Raw genomic sequence first — 15710 nt, 5'->3', positions numbered from 1 at the left:
ATCAGCGGATCAGATTGTAGCCTAAGGGACTAGTTTTCTTTAAGGATTTTTTTTTATTTATCTTCAAAAATGTTGCAGTGATATTTATCCTGTACGGTCCCAAATTTCTTATCTGAAGATTGGACCCGTGTTTGGAATATAAAACATTCAGTCTGACACATAGACCAGCACTTACATTAGCGCAGCTCGCCCATTTATCCAATTAGGGCTCCCGCTATTATATTTCCAGCATGTGGCGATTTGACCCACGCCATCTGTAGTCCTGGAAGCAGCGCGGATGGCACACCTGGGCCTCGCCATCGTGTCGCTGCAACAGGAGCGCCACATGCATTGCTCAGAGAAAGATTGGGAGACAGCACGAAGCTTGCACTCTAAAAGACTTATTTATTGTCCTTCAATAATAAATTCAGATCAGTTCATGTAAAAAAAAAAAAAAAAATAACTCATGATTTAATGTGAACATTCGTCCTCTACATGTAATATTACATCATACGCTCTGGGTTCTCCGTTGAGAAAAAAACCCAAAAAAACTTGTGGGAACGTAATGTTTAAAAAGAGCGGCACAATGGGCGTATCCCCGCCTGCGACCGACTCCGGATGAACTGAAACACAGAACACATAAACGTATTCACATTTCATTATCAATTTATATAGCGGCAGCATATTCCGTGGAGCAGTGGTTCTCAAACTCGTTCCTCAGCTGACGTTTTCCAGGTCACCCGGCAGTTGCCCAGGCGTGGTCATTGCTCGCTGACACGTTCTAAAAGATTCACAGGTGGAACTAATCATTTCACTGCAGGGGCAAATGCAGGATGTAGTCAGGGGGGTTTCCGCGGGGTCTACTAGGGCATACTGGCGCTCGGGATCCCAGGCCGCTGGTATGCCGGCAGCGGGGCGAGCGCAAAAGAGCCGCTTGTGGGCTCACTGCGCTTTCCACGCTGTGAGCACGGTGGCACGCTACGTGCGCCACGCGATTTATTCTCCCTCCAGGGGTGTCGTGGACGCCCCAAGAGGGAAAATAGTTGTCGGTATGTTGGGTGTCGGGTTCCTGACAGCCGGCATATGAAGTGCCACCCGTTTCTGTGTGAGTATGTATGTATATACGTATACTGTATGTGTGTATATATATATATATATATATACACACACACACACACACACACACTGCTGTCTCCATCTCAAAAATAAAAAGTTTGGCTCGTCGTAGGGGGTTCCAGTTACTCGGAACCCCCCCTGTGTGCGCCACTGCACTGGCGATTCTATGAGGAGACCTGGAAGACATGATCTGCTTGGGGTCCTGAGGACCGAGATGAGAACCAGTGCTGTAGTGGAAACTGGTAAATCTGTCAGTACTGTATGCTCATAGAAACCTACGGTGGTATCCACCCTACATACATTCAGGGGAAGAAAAATATTTGCTGTTAATCCCCTCAAGCTATTATTTCCTAGCCTGCATCTGATAAATGATAGTTGGAGTCTAATTGGTTGCTATAGGCAACAACACCATTTTATTTTATTTATTTTTTACGATTTAATGGATCTTCCCTCTTTGACCTTTTGGAAGTGTTTTGCGACAGGCATAACAAGTGTGTTGCTTAGGATGTTAGGGTGTTTTATTCAATATGAACATTTCATTTTTTGTATCCCTTTAAATACATATAACCTGCCGCTGTCTACATCCGCACCTTAATCTCACCACCCTACTCTGTTATAGCGAGTGAGGTAGGTACATGGAGAACAGCTGCATGTTATAACCCACAGACGGGGGGCCACGGACGTACTCGCAGACCCCCGTGAACACACAGTACTTCAGGAACACGCGGTGCCTCCCTACGGTGCTATGGCTGATGTCGCGGCTCAGGATGTAAATGCCGTCGTTGTGTAGGGCGCAGCTGACGCTGAGGCCGGATTTGGATGTATTGACCTTCAGGCAGTTCCACTCCCTGGTCCTGGTGTCATAAGAGTGCAGGCTGAGAGAGTCCTCGCTCTGTCCGGACTGACTGTCTCTTACGAAGCCTCCCACCAAAAACAAGGTCTCCTCGATGGACACCATCTGCTGCTTCCTCACGTGCTGCCGGCAGATGTCGAAGATGGACCACTCGTCGGCCAGGGGGCAGTAACGCAGCACGCTCAGATTGCGACCTGCAGGGGGACAAAACGCGTCAGTTTTTCAAGGATGTTCCCTGTTTACGGCAGGGCGGCCACTAGAACATGGGGCAGGCATTCACGAGAAACCAACTTATCAATTCACAAGTAAGTAGTGGCACAACTGAGGCATGAGGCATGAATCCACCAATTCACATGCCTCACAGATTACTAGCAAACTGATTGCCCAGATTCTTATGAACTGAGTGGAGGTGACGGGTACTCCTAAATCCAAGATTGACTAACAGTGCACACAGATGGGGGTAAATTTACTAAGATGGGAGTTCTATTTAAGATGGGATGTTGACCATAGCAACCAATCAGATTTGAGGTATTATCTTCTAGAAGGTGCTAGATAAATGAGAAGTAGAATCTGATTGCTATGGGAAATGTGATATGATCCAGTCACACAGCAGTGTCACCTTGGGGTCAGAGAGTAGTGCAGGTAAAGAATACATGTAAGTTTTGTGTGATCTGTATAGGAGGGTAATAACTGGGTAATATAGAATAGAAAGAGGTAATTGATGAGAATAGAATAGAAGGGAATAATCGATATGCGGTCAGCATCCCACTCGTCAGGATGCTGGCTGTGATAACACTGACGCTGGGATTCCGACAGGGCCACCATTCCGCCGCCGGTTTACCGGCGAGGTAGGTGATTTCCCCTCTATGGATGTCCACGACACCCATAGAGGGAGAATAGAACCCGTGAAGAGCCCGCAGCGTGGCAAGTTCGGGATCTCGGGCTGCAGGATCTCATACCGATTCCAAATAATCAGGTAGAACAGAACAGAGGGAGGTGTTGGGGTAGAATAAACAGGACATCATCTCCCAGCAGGCCCTTCTTACCACATCCAGTCTCTCCCCATCCTGCCTCCTCCATCCTGCCTCCTCCATCCAGCCTCCTCCATCCAGCCTCCTCCATCCAGCCCCTCCCCATCATACCTCCTCCATCCAGCCTCGCCCATCCTGCTTCCTCCATCCAGCCTCACCCATCCAGCCCCTCCCCATCATACCTCCTCCATCATACCTCCTCCATCCAGCCTCCTCCATCCAGCCTCACCCATCCAGACCCTCCCCATCATACCTCCTCCATTCAGCCTCGTCCATCCTGCCTCCTCCATACAGCCTCTCCCCATCATACCTCCTCCATCCAGCCTCTCCCCATCCTGCCTCCTCCATCCAGTCTCTCCCCATCCTGCCTCCTCCATCCTGCCTCCTCCATCCAGCCTCCTCCATCCAGCCTCACCCATCCAGCCCCTCCCCATCATACCTCCTCCATCCAGCCTCGCCCATCCTGCCTCCTCCATCCAGCCTCACCCATCCAGCCCCTTCCCATCATACCTCCTCCATCATACCTCCTCCATCCAGCCTCCTCCATCCAGCCTCACCCATCCAGACCCTCCCCATCATACCTCCTCCATTCAGCCTCGTCCATCCTGCCTCCTCCATCCAGCCTCTCCCCATCCTACCTCCTCCATCCAGCCTCTCCCCATCCTACTTCCTCCACCCAGCCTCTCCCCATGCTACCTCCTCTGTCCAACCTCTCCCCATCCTGCCTTCTCCATCCAGCCTCTCACCATCCTACCTCCTGCATCCAGCCTCTTCCCATCCTACCTCCTTCATCCAGCCTCTCCCCATCCTACTTCCTCCATCCAGCCGCTCACCATCCTACCTCCTGCATCCAGCCTCTCACCATCCTGCCTCCTCCATGCAGTCTCTCCCCATCCTGCCTCCTCCATGCAGTCTCTCCCCATCCTACCTCCTCCACCCAGTCTCTCCCCATCCTTCATCCTCTATCTTGCCTCTCCCCATCCTGCCTCTCCCGTCCAGCCTCCACCATCCAGCCTCCACCACCCAGCCTCCACCACCCAGCCTCTCCCCATCCTACCTCCTCTATCCAGTCTCTCCCCATCCTGTATCCTCCATCCAGGTTCTCCCTATCCTGCCTCCTCCATTCAGCTTCTCCCCATCCTTTACCCAGCCTCTCCCTATCCTACCTCCTCCATCCAGCCTCTCCCCATCCTACCTCCTCTAGCCAGCCTCTCCCCCACCCTACCTCTTCCATCCAGCTTCTCCATGCAGCCTCTCCCCATCCTACCTCCACCACGCAGCCTCTCCCCAACCTACCTCCTCTACCCAGCCTCTCCCCATGCTGCCTCCTCCACGCAGCCACTTCCCAAACTACCTCCTCCATCCAGCCCCTCCCCATCCTACTTCCTCCATCCAGCTTCTCCCCATTCTGCTTCCTCTATTCAGCCTCTCCCCATATTGCCTCCTCCATTCAGCCTCTTCCCATCCTACCTCCTCCACCCAGCCTCTCCCTGTCCTGCCTCCTCCATGCAGTTTCTCCCCATCCTACCTCCTCCATCCAGTCTCTCCCCATACTGCGTCCTCCATCCAGTCTCTCCCCATACTGCGTCCTCCATCCAGTTTCTCACCATCCTGCCTCCTCTATCCAGTTTCTCCCGATCCTCCATCCAGCCTCTCCCCATCCTACCTCCTTCATCCAGCGTTTCCCCATCCTACCTACTCCATCTAGCCTCTCCCCAGCCTACCTCCTTCATCCAGCCTTTCCCCATCCTACCTACTCCATCCAACCTCTCCCCATCCTACCTCCTCCATCCAGTCTCTCCCTATCCTGCATCCTCCATCCAGCCTCACCATCCTGCCTCCTCTATCCAGCTTCTCCCCATACTCCACCCAGCCTCTTCCCCTCCTACCTCCTCCATCAGGCCTTTCCCCATTCTACCTCCTCCATCCAGCCTCTTCCCATCCTGCCTCCTCCATGCAGCCTCTTCTGTCCAGTCTTTTTCCATACAGTCTAACCCCATCCTACCTCCTCCATCCAGCCTCTCCCTGTCCTGCCTCCTCTATGCAGTCTCTCCCCATCCTACCTCCACCATCCAGTCTCTCCCCATCCTGCATCCTTCATCCTACCTCCTCCATCCAATCTCTCCCCATCCTGCATCCTCCATCAAGCCTCTCCACATCCGGCCTCCTTCATACAGCCTCTCCCCATCCTACCTCCTCCATCCAGCCTTTCCCTATCCTACCTCCTCCATCCAGCCTCTCCCCATCCTCCCTCCTCCATCCAGCCTTTCCCCATCCTACCTCTTCCATCCTGCCTCCTCCATCCAGCCTTTCCCCATCCAACCTCTCCCCATGCTGCCTCCTCCATCCAGCCTTTCCCCATCCAACTCTCCCCATGCTGCCTCCTCCATCCAACCTTTCCCCATCCAACCTCTCCCCATGCTGCCTCCTCCATCCAGCCTTTCCCCATCCAACCTCTCCCCATGCTACCTCCTCCATCCAGCCTTTCCCCATCCAACCTCTCCCATGCTGCCTCCTCCATCCAGCCTTTCCCCATCCAACCTCTCCCCATGCTGCCTCCTCCATCCAGCCTTTCCCCATCCAACCTCTCCCCATGCTGCCTCCTCATCCAGCCTTTCCCCATCCAACCTCTCCCCATGCTGCCTCCTCCATCCAGCCTTTCCCCATCCAACCTCTCCCCATGCTGCCTCCTCCATCCAGCCTTTCTCCATCCTACCTCCTCCATCCAGCCTTTCCCCATCCTACCTCATCCATCCAGCCTTTCCCCATCCTACCTCCTCCATCCAACCTTTCCCGATCCTACCTCCTCCATCCAGCCTTTCCCCCATCCTACCTCCTCCATCCAGCCTTTTCTGTCCAGCCTCTTTCCATATAGTCTAACCCCATCCAGCATCTCCCCATCCTACCTCCTCCAGCCAGCCTTTCCTCATCCTACCTCCTCTATCCAGCCTTTCCCCATCCTACCTCCTCTATCCAGCCTTTCCCCATCCTACCTCCTTCATCCAGCCTCTCCCCATCCTGCCTCATTCATCCAGCCTTTCCCTATCCTACCTCTTTCATCCAGCCTCTCCTCATCCTACCTCCTCCATCAAACCTCACCCCATCCTACCTCCTCCATCCAACCTCTCCACATCTTGCCTCCTCCGTCCAGCCTTTCCCCATCCTACCTCCTCCATCCAGCCTTTCCCCATCCTACCTCCTCCATCCAGCCTTTCCCCATCCTACCTCCTCCATCCAGACTTTCCCCATCCTGCATTCTCCATCCAGCCTCTTTTGTCCAGCCTCTTTCCATACAGTCTAACCCCATCCAGCCTCTCCCCATCCAGCCAGTCCCCATCCAGCATCTCCCCATCCTACCTACTTCATCCAGCTTTTCCCCATCCTACCTCCTCCATCCAGCCTCTCCTCATCCAGCCAGTCCCCATCCAGCCAGCATCTCCCCATCCTACCTCCTCCATCCAGCCAGTCCCCATCCAGCCAGCATCTCCCCATCCTACCTCCTCCATCCAGCCAATTCCCATCCAGCATCTCCCCATCCTACCTCCTCCATCCAGCCTCTCCTCATCCAGCCAGTCCCCATCCAGCCAGCATCTCCCCATCCTACCTCCTCCATCCAGCCTCTCCCCATCCAGCATCTCCCCATCTTACCTCCTCCACCCAGCCTCTCCCCATCCGGCCTTTTTGCACCTCCCTTTCTTCATGTGTTCAATACTTTTTCCCTGTGTCATTTCACATTATTACACATAACTAATTTTTGGACATCTATGGTTTGATTTCTACGCATGTGTGGATTACGTGGGTTGTCACTGACAGTTGGTAAACATGTCATTACAATAGCCCCATTCAGAGCTGGCGCTTCCTGCTCAGCAAGGGTATGCAAAGCAGAGAGGCGCCAAGCTGCAGAGGCGCTCTCTCCACTCCGCTACCCTGCTGATGCAGCCGGCTGCGTGGATGACAGCCAGGCAGCGGCGCCGGCAGTGTGTAGCGCGGCTCCCCTTTCAAGCCGCTCTCTCGGGCTCCTTCCCCCTCCACAGAGAGACTGCGCAACCTCAGCGCCGTCGCCGCCGCCGATATCCTCCAGAGCTGCTGCTGCTGCAGTAATGTACCCTGTGAAAGGGAGGAGGAGGACAAAAACGTAGAGGAGGTGCAGCTTACCCAAGCCGAGGGTTCCTGCAGGTACTGGGGGGCGAGTGGGCTGCACTGTGAAGGGAATGAGTGCTGCTGTCTCTGTCAAGGGCAAACGCAGGAGGGGTTTACAGATGGGGTTTACAGATATGTGAATATAAATATATATATATATATACGGATGGCAGTACGGACGTTGTAATGGTTAGCATTACTGCCTCACAGCACTAAGGTCATGGGTTCAATTCCCACCATGGCCCTTACTGTGTGGAGTTTGTATATTCTCCCCGTACTTGCGTGGGTTTCCTCCGGGTACTCCGGTTTCCTCCCACAATCCAACAATATACTGGTAGGTTAATTGGCTTCTGACAAAATTAACCCTAGCATGACTGTGTGTGTGTACATGTGGTAGGGAATATAAATTGTAAGCTCCACTGAGGCAGGGACTGATGTGAATGGGCAAAAATATTCTCTGTAAAGAGCTGCGGAATATGTGTGCGTTATATAAATAACTGGTAATATATAACTGGTAATAAATATATATATGTTGCGAAATGGTGGACCTGCTGAGGTACCTAAGGAGGGCACCGAACAAACTTGTGGCCTGTATTGGGAGTGCTGCTCAAATCTTTTGTATGTGTGTGTGTGTGTGTGTGTGTGTGTGTGTGTATATATATATATATATATATATATATATATATGTATATATATATATATATATATATAAATATTTATATATATATATGTATGTATGTGTGTGTGTGTATATATATATATATATATATATATATGTGTGTGTGTATATATATATATATATATATATATATATATTATACACACACACATATACAGACACATATACATATACATACACATAGACAGGCAGAGTTGAATATATACTCACACGCTTCTGCCCTCCTCTGACAGACACACTTCTGCTGCTTAACTGCAGCGGAGTGCCTGCAACTCGGGAACTCAGTGTAGACGAATGCCTGCCGTACCCACATCAGGTCACACTGCCGCTGAATAATGCCGCTGATGCCAAATTCCCTGCCCACATCAGTACTCACTGCTGCTGCCTAATGCTCGCCGCTGCATAGTGCACTGCCCATATCAGTAACCCATATGCAGGCAGTGCTACATTTCCAGTAGGGGGGTCGGTTTGTAGTGGTAGGTATGAGGTGGTTGAACTGTACCTGGCATAACGTGTATAAGGGGCTCTACCTGGCATAATGTGTATAATGGGTGCTACCTGGCATAATGTGTATAAGCAGCTCTACCTGACATTCTGTGTATAATGGGCTTTTACTGTGGCGTAATGTGTATAAAGGGCTTTTACTATGGCGTAAAGTGTACAAGCAGGTCTGGTGTGGTGTAACGTGTATAAGCGGCTCTCCTGTGTGGCGTAACGTGTATAAGAGGCTCTACTGTGGTGTAACGTGTATAAGAGACTCTAGTCTGGTGTAACATGTATAAGAGGCTCTACTGTGGTGTAACGTGTATAAGGGGCTTTTACTGTGGCGTGACGTGTATAAGTGGGTCTGCCGTGGGGTAACGTGTATAAGCAGCTCTTCTGTATGGCGTAACATGTATAATCGGTTCTCCTGTGTGGCATAACGTGTATAAGGGGCTCTACTGTGTGCCATAACGTGTATAAGGGTACTGTGCGGTTTAAAGTGACTAACGAACATTATTGTGCAATGTAATGTGAATTGGTACTATTCTGTGGCCACACCCCTATATTTTTGACGCACGTCTTCATCATGCACAGTCCCTGTTTTGAGCATGGCGGGCGCCAAAGGAAACTTTCACCCTGAGCTCCACAAGGTCTAGAACTAGCCCTGTCACCCATTTAGGATTTTAAAATATTTTTTTCTTTTCAAATGTAACATGCCCCCAATTCAATACAGGGGAGGGGGCACTGAAACATACCCGTGCTTCGGGCAGCATGGCACCTAGCTACACCTCTGATAGGGGGCACTACTGTGGGCATTGTGTATAAGGGGTATTACTGTGTAGCAGAACGTGTATAAGGGGCACTACTGTGTGACGTAACGTGAATAAGGGGCACTACTGTGTGGTGTAATATGAATCAGTGGAACTACGTTTGGGGTAATGTGAATAAGATTGTGCTACTGTGTGGCGTTATTTTAAATTAGGGGTACCATATTGTGGCCACACCCCTTCCATGTGAGACCACACCCCTTTTTGCGGCACATACTGTCCCTATTTTACGTATGGGAGGGCGTAAATTTATCATTTGCAGGAAGGTGCCAAACACCCTAGCACCAGCCCTGGCCCCATTACAAATATATTTACTGAGACAAATGTTGATGTGTTCAATACTTATTTTACCTGCTGTATTTGTCCTGTGGGGGTCATTCCGAGTTGATCGCTAGCTGCATTCGTTCGCTCTGCAGCGATGAGGCAAAAAAACGGCACTTCTGCACATGCGTATGCGGCGCAATGCGCACGCGCGACGTACTACTACAAAGAACTATGTAGTTTCACACAAGGTCTAGTGAAGCTTTTCAGTCGCACTGCAGACAGCAGAGTGATTGACATGAAGTGGGCGTTTCTGGGTGTCAACTGACCGTTTTCAGGGAGTGTTCGAAAAAACGCAGGTGTGCCAGGACAGACGCAGGCGTGGCTGGGTGAACGCAGGGCGTGTTTGTGACTTCAAAACAGGAACTGAACAGTCTGAAGTGATCGCAAGCGCTGAGTAGGTTTTAAGCTACTCTAAAATTTTACACTTCTGCTAAGCTAAAATACACTCCCAGTGGGAGGCGGCATAGCGTTTGCACGGCTGCTAAAAACAGCTAGCGAGGGATCAACTCGGAATGACCACTTATGTCAGGACTAGCAACATCAACATCACTGCCTGAGGGATCGGTATGAAATACCTCCAATCAAAATCCCGACACCAATTGACCGATGGTCAAAATCCCGACAAGGTCAAAATCCTGACATAGACAAAATACCGACATTTAAAATACCGACAAGGTCAAAATACCGACATGTAAGGGGGCGTTTCTGGGTGTCAACTGACCGTTTTCAGGGAGTGTTTGGAAAAACGCAGGCGTGCCGGGGGAAAACGCAGGCGTGGCTGGGCGAACGCTGGGCGGGTGTGTGACGTCAAAAGCCAACCCTCCAACGTTAGAATCAACGCACACGAAGAGTAAGTTCTGGGCTGGTCTTGTTTTGCACAAAATGTTTTTGCAGGCGCTCTGCTGCACAAGCGTTCGCACTTCTGCAAAGCGAAAATACACTCCCCAGTGAAATAGTATACTATTGCATTTACACGGCTGCTAAAAACTGCTAGCGAGCGATCAACTCGGAATGAGGGCCAATGTTCAACACAAACACATGAATTGCGCAACTGTATACTGACCCCGCGGGGTGTAACCTCCGATCACAAATATCTTCCCCAGGCTTTCGCAAGCCGAGAACTCCACTAACGTGTCTGGGAGAGGGGCCACAAGGGTCCACGTATTCTGCGCAGGGTTGAAAGACTCCATGGTCTGTAAAGATTGGCCGCCAACAGCGTAGAGAGCCCCGCCCACGGCGAGCAGGCGGAAGTTACACCTGGGAGGAACCAGAAAATCAGGAAAACATATATAACATTAAAAAAGGAACCGGACAAAAAAAAAAAAAAAAACACCTCAACAATGAATAAGAGAAACGTCTTAAAATCCAGCGGACATAACCTATAAACATGAGTAAAAAATGCTATTTTATTTACTGCACGGTTTAAAAACATTGAATGCTGTCATTGGTGTAATGATAATTACACCCATCCCTGAGTTACTGATGAGGACGTATAACCTGTCAGTGACTCGCCCCCTGGGTCTCCCATTACCACATGGCACATTGCAGAACCTGGAACGCCTTGTATGGGCGCAGGGAATTAGAATATAGCAACATCTGGAATCCTCCCTCAGCGAGTGCTGAGCCGTCACTGTCATTGCCGAGCACCAAATAAGGTGAGCGGGGTAGATGATGGGGATGCACAGAGCACAGCTTCCAAATCTGGGCCGCACTGAGCCCTCAGGCCACCCATTTTAACCCCTTCCCTGCTGCATGGGGGGATCTGACGGGTCTGGACAGGTACAGCTAAATAAATCTGCTTGGCTTCAAGAAAAACGAGACGTGGACACTGAAATGCCTCTCGCTCGCCCCCGGACAGACAGTCACAAAATAATAGATGAATGAAATCTAATAGAAAGATAAAAACAAAGCAGAACCCGCCCCAACCATTACCAGCCTGCCCTGTAATATATATGTGGTACTGACGTCACACAAGTACTTTTCTGTCAATTTGCGTATTCAGGACTTCAAATCATTTTTGCGGGCTGCAACTCTACTCGGTTTGGCAAGTACTATGTGACATTAATAAGGCACGAGGCACTTGGTGCCTCGTGCCTCAGGGATGTCAATTGTTCTTGGGGAATTAATAGACCGATCTCATGAAGGTTGGATCAGCCCATAAAATGGCTGCCTCCGTTGTGTGTGTCTGTGGTGACAGGCCCACAAACCTACTTACGGAGCCCGTGCCTGACTTTGGCGCCGGGTGAAGCCGATTTCGGAACAATAACGATACGACAAAGTCTGCAGTGACAGCGAAATGTTAGTGGATTATTGGTGACGGGGGCGGTCATACCTTTTCTGGTTCATGGCGGGCTCCTCGGTCCAGCTTCCAGTGCTTGGGTTATAGGAGTGGACAGCACTGACCTCCTGCCCGTTCTCCCGGGTGCCTCCAGCCACAAAGAGATAGTTATTTAATATGGCTGCCCCGTAACCCTGCACCCTCAGCATACTCTGCGGGACCTCTCCGGGTAGTACCTGCCAGCTGCCTCCACCCTCCAGGTAACGCAGGAGCACCCAAGAGTCTGGCCCTTGCTGAGAGAGAACCAGCAGGGCGGGCACCCCTCGGAGTCTCTCCTGCAAGACGCGGTCCTTAAGGGATTCTGGGCTGTCCTGGAAATCCAGCCTCTGCAACATGGCATGGTAATGAGTGGCCACGTAACGGAGACACGCAGCGGCCAGGTCCCACTGACCATGTAACTGGGACACATCCAAGAGCTCCAGGCAGGTGTCTGGTGACAACGAGGACTGCAGGAGAGACAGGAGGCCTTGGACCTGCAGGTAGCAGGCCGCTTCCACCAGCGCCTGCAGGGGACCTTGCGCTACGTCCAGGTGGCCAAAGTCTGGATCCTCTTCATCCGGACGACAATCCGTGGTGAGCGCCTTGAGTCCACATCGTGACTCCTCTTTGGGGCCGCTCTCTTGAAGAGTGCCGCCGGTGATGTGGCGCAGGACGCCTTCCAAACCTTCACGGCTGAGGCCATGTAAAGTGACCACTTCGCCGCTGCTCTCACGCATCCCTGAGCGGAAGAGAGCTTGGAAGAAGCCGCTCTGGGCTACCAGCTGGTCCCGGGGCACGCTGTAACATCTGGACCCCAGGAGGATCTGCACAGTCTGCAATGAGGACATCACACCTGCCTCCTCTTGAGAAGGACATCACACACCTGTGCAAAGGACAGACAAGGCCGACACGTTATACTCATTGTGGCACAGGGCGTGGGGTTATTCACCTGCAGCAGCATAGGATGGGCTGAGGACCCTATGCTGCCTTATCAATATACTAGAATAATAATATGGGGGTGTTCCATACGTCTCCACAATCACAGGGAACTCAGTCATACAGTAAAGCAGATGCACGTAATACAATCATCTACAGTTACAGTGATTTCATATCTAGCCCAGTGAGCTGCCGCTCTCAGCAATATGCCGCTATGAGTGGGATCAGTGGCCCCCGGAGCAGGCTGCAATCCTACACTCAGTGTCGCTCATACCTTATATATTCTATAGTCAGATGTCTCCTCTCTTCCTGTGTAACCAGCACCGGCTCCCTCACTGCACATTCCTGCATCCACTTCCTGATAGCTGCATCCAGTCCAGCCGCATCCCTCCCCCTGCTAACCCACCACATACACACCCTCTGTGCTCCACAGTGACATCCATACACACACCCTCTGTGCTCCACAGTGACACCCATCTGTATACACACACCCTCTGTGCTCCACAGTGACACCCATCTGTATACACACACCCTCTGTGCTCCACACTCACACCCATCTGTATACACACACCCTCTGTGCTCCACAGTGACACCCATCTGTATACACACACCCTCTGTGCTCCACACTGACACCCATCTGTATACACACACCCTCTGTGCTCCACAGTGACACCTATACACACACCCTCTGTGCTCCACACTGACACCCATCTCTATACACACACCCTCTGTGCTCCACAGTGACACCTACACACACACCCTCTGTGCTCCACAGTGACACCCATACACACACCCTCTGTGCTCCACACTGACACCCATACACACACCCTCTGTGCTCCACAGTGACACCCATACACACACCCTCTGTGCTCCACTGTGACACCCATACACACACCCTCTGTGCTCCACAGTGACACCTATACACACACGCTCTGTGCTCCACAGTGACACCCATCTGTATACACACACCCTCTGTGCTCCACACTGACACCCATCTCTATACACACACCCTCTGTGCTCCACAGTGACACCTATACACACACCCTCTGTGATCCACAGTGACACCCATACACACACCCTCTGTGCTCCACACTGACACCCATACACACACCCTCTGTGCTCCACAGTGACACCCATACACACACCCTCTGTGCTCCACTGTGACACCCATCTGTATACACACACCCTCTGTGCTCCACAGTGACACCCATACACACACCCTCTGTGCTCCACACTGACACCCATCTGTATACACACACCCTCTGTGCTCCACTGTGACACCCATCTGTATACACACACCCTCTGTGCTCCACACTGACACCCATACACACACCCTCTGTGCTCCAGAGGGACACCCATACACACACCCTCTGTGCTCCACACTGACATTCATCTGTATACACACACCCTCTGTGCTCCACACTGACACCCATCTGTATACACACACCCTCTGTGATCCACAGTGACACCCATCTGTATACACACACCCTCTGTGATCCACAGTGACACCCATCTGTATACACACACCCTCTGTGCTCCACACTGACATTCATCTGTATACACACACCCTCTGTGCTCCACACTGACACCCATCTGTATACACACACCCACTGTGCTCCACAGTGACACCCATCTCTATACACACACCCTCTGTGATCCACAGTGACACCCATCTGTATACACACACCCTCTGTGATCCACAGTGACACCCATCTGTATACACACACCCTCTGTGCTCCACAGTGACACCCATCTGTATACACACACCCTCTGTGCTGCACAGTGACACCCATACACACACCCTCTGTGCTCCACAGTGACACCCATCTGTATACAAACACCCTCTGTGCTCCACAGTGAAACCCATCTGTATACACACACCCTCTGTTCTCCACAGTGACACCCATCTGTATACATACACCCTCTGTGCTCCACAGTGACACCCATCTGTATACACACACCCTATGTGCTCCACAGTGACACCCATCTGTATACACACACCCTCTGTGCTCCACAGTGACACCCATGCACACACCCTCTGTGCTCCACAGTGACACCCATCTGTATACACACACCCTCTGTGCTCCACAGTGACACCCATCTGTATACACACACCCTCTGTGCTCCACACTCACACCCATCTGTATACACACACCCTCTGTGCTCCACAGTGACACCCATCTGTATACACACACCCTCTGTGCTCCACACTGACACCCATCTGTATACACACACCCTCTGTGCTCCACAGTGACACCTATACACACACCCTCTGTGCTCCACACTGACACCCATCTCTATACACACACCCTCTGTGCTCCACAGTGACACCTACACACACACCCTCTGTGCTCCACAGTGACACCCATACACACACCCTCTGTGCTCCACACTGACACCCATACACACACCCTCTGTGCTCCACAGTGACACCCATACACACACCCTCTGTGCTCCACTGTGACACCCATACACACACCCTCTGTGCTCCACAGGGACACCTATACACACACCCTCTGTGCTCCACAGTGACACCCATCTGTATACACACACCCTCTGTGCTCCACACTGACACCCATCTCTATACACACACCCTCTGTGCTCCACAGTGACACCTATACACACACCCTCTGTGATCCACAGTGACACCCATACACACACCCTCTGTGCTCCACACTGACACCCATACACACACCCTCTGTGCTCCACAGTGACACCCATACACACACCCTCTGTGCTCCACTGTGACACCCATCTGTATACACACACCCTCTGTGCTCCACAGTGACACCCATACACACACCCTCTGTGCTCCACACTGACACCCATCTGTATACACACACCCTCTGTGCTCCACTGTGACACCCATCTGTATACACACACCCTCTGTGCTCCACACTGACACCCATACACACACCCTCTGTGCTCCAGAGGGACACCCATACACACACCCTCTGTGCTCCACACTGACATTCATCTGTATACACACACCCTCTGTGCTCCACACTGACACCCATCTGTATAC

The 15710-nt window shown here is 51.6% G+C and overlaps 1 protein-coding gene across 1 annotated transcript; it reads right to left on the bottom strand.

Annotated features, from left to right (window-relative positions):
• Positions 1-371: 371 nt before the first annotated feature.
• On the bottom strand, positions 372-13097 carry KLHL42 (kelch like family member 42). Its single transcript, XM_063929166.1, has 4 exons — positions 12960-13097; positions 11765-12632; positions 10496-10689; positions 372-2142 (listed from the first exon to the last, which is right to left on the bottom strand). Exons 2-4 carry the CDS (start codon positions 12595-12597, stop codon positions 1709-1711), a joined length of 1461 nt encoding a protein of 486 aa, XP_063785236.1. The 5' UTR covers positions 12598-12632; positions 12960-13097; the 3' UTR covers positions 372-1708.
• Positions 13098-15710: the final 2613 nt, after the last annotated feature.

Source organism: Pseudophryne corroboree, chromosome 6, assembly GCF_028390025.1.
Source record: "Pseudophryne corroboree isolate aPseCor3 chromosome 6, aPseCor3.hap2, whole genome shotgun sequence".
Classification (NCBI taxonomy): domain Eukaryota; kingdom Metazoa; phylum Chordata; class Amphibia; order Anura; family Myobatrachidae; genus Pseudophryne; species Pseudophryne corroboree.
Note: the sequence above shows the minus strand (reverse complement) of the source record. Positions and strands in the feature narration are given on the sequence as shown.

What these genes read in the sequence shown, in the direction of transcription:
- KLHL42 (XM_063929166.1), bottom strand. Translation starts at nt 12,597, where the DNA reads ATGTCCTCATTGCAGACTGTGCAGATCCTCCTGGGGTCCAGATGTTAC. An exon ending in CCCGCCATGAACCAGAAAAG is followed by an intron (nt 10,690 to 11,764) that starts GTATGACCGCCC and finishes GGTTCCTCCCAG; the next exon opens with GTGTAACTTCCGCCTGCTCG. An exon ending in CGGAGGTTACACCCCGCGGG is followed by an intron (nt 2,143 to 10,495) that starts GTCAGTATACAG and finishes GTCCCCCTGCAG; the next exon opens with GTCGCAATCTGAGCGTGCTG.